Here is a 1,157-nt window from a genome sequence, read left to right as displayed (position 1 = left end):
GAACAGAATGTGCTGCCTTCTGCTCTGAAGAACTAAGAAAATGGGGTGCTGAACTGGGAAAAGGAAGTGACAAAAGACACCCAGAACACGGAGTAACAGGTGCACCAAATGATGGAGCATTTGAGGGTTTGCAGAGGAAAGGCATGGATAACTGATGGGTGGCAGGCTGAGTTACAGGGGAATGTAAGAGGTAGAACAGTAAGGTGATTGCTAGGATCTAGTCTAAACTGTTAGTTTAAATGCATGTACACAACACGCATACTTACTCTCATACGTTTCTGGAAATAAGGCTCATTCTATGAAATGCCATCTCTAAATTGCTACTGCAGCTTGAGATAAAGAATACATTCCTTACCTTTGGAGCATGTCATTTCAGGACACAAATCCAGCAAACATAAAGAGAATGAGTGTGTGGGGGTGCAAGAAACCATAATCAAGTTGAAGAAAAAAAATCCCTTTAAATGTCCAAAATTTTAATAACTTCTTTACCTGTTACTGTCCCACTTGTTGTATTCTCTGGTAGTACTGAGTTTTGAGAAGATTGTTCTTCCTTTTCTGAATTTCTTACTTCAGGTGAAGCACTGTAATTCTCACTGCTAACAGATGGGCTCTCAGGTGATGCGCTGAATGGGGCACCTGGCTCAAATGCATCTTGGTTGTTACTTTCAACTGGTTCTTGGTTGCCCAGTCCTTTCTCAGGTTGTTCCCCTGGTGCTAAACACGACTGCTCCTGAGAAGACTGCTGCTGGCAGCCCTCCTCTGACTGTACAGTGCCTGCAGATTCTGGAAGATTCTCTGCTGGGTGCCCATTCCCAGCCTCTCCGAGTGCTCCTGCCTGTGAGGATGCAGGGGGTAGCTCTGCACCTGACCCTTCTGATCTAACAACTTCAGCGGAACTACCCTGCGCATCTTCCATTTCCTAAAGCATCAGTTGCACACTGTAAAAGGTTGCATATGAGTTTGTTCATTAAACCCTGAATAAAACTATACGTAAAAGGTATAGGGCAAATATATTCAGAAAACTTTAGAGAAATATTCTAAGTAAAAGAATTTACTTAGTACTTAGAAAGGGGGGAAATAAAACAAAGAAGCTAAAAAAAAAGACTAATCAGTGACAGACCGGGAGTTTCTTACTAAGCAGCTGGCGCAGCTGGCGT

General features: G+C 43.0%; 1 protein-coding gene across 1 annotated transcript in view; it reads right to left on the bottom strand.

Moving 5' to 3' along the window:
• LOC103797686 (IQ and ubiquitin-like domain-containing protein) overlaps window positions 1–916 on the bottom strand; it is an 8,131-nt gene extending 7,215 nt beyond the window's left edge. The window contains exon 1 of the mRNA XM_009069908.1: window positions 490–916. Coding sequence (XP_009068156.1) covers window positions 490–916 — 427 coding nt within the window. The remainder of the gene's footprint in view (window positions 1–489) is intronic.
• Between the last annotated feature and the right edge of the window lie 241 nt (window positions 917–1,157).

This window comes from Acanthisitta chloris, unplaced genomic scaffold (genome assembly GCF_000695815.1).
Source record: "Acanthisitta chloris isolate BGI_N310 unplaced genomic scaffold, ASM69581v1 scaffold45682, whole genome shotgun sequence".
In the NCBI taxonomy this organism is placed as follows: domain Eukaryota; kingdom Metazoa; phylum Chordata; class Aves; order Passeriformes; family Acanthisittidae; genus Acanthisitta; species Acanthisitta chloris.
The sequence above is the reverse complement of the archived record's forward strand: the minus strand, read 5'-3'. Positions and strand labels throughout refer to the sequence as shown.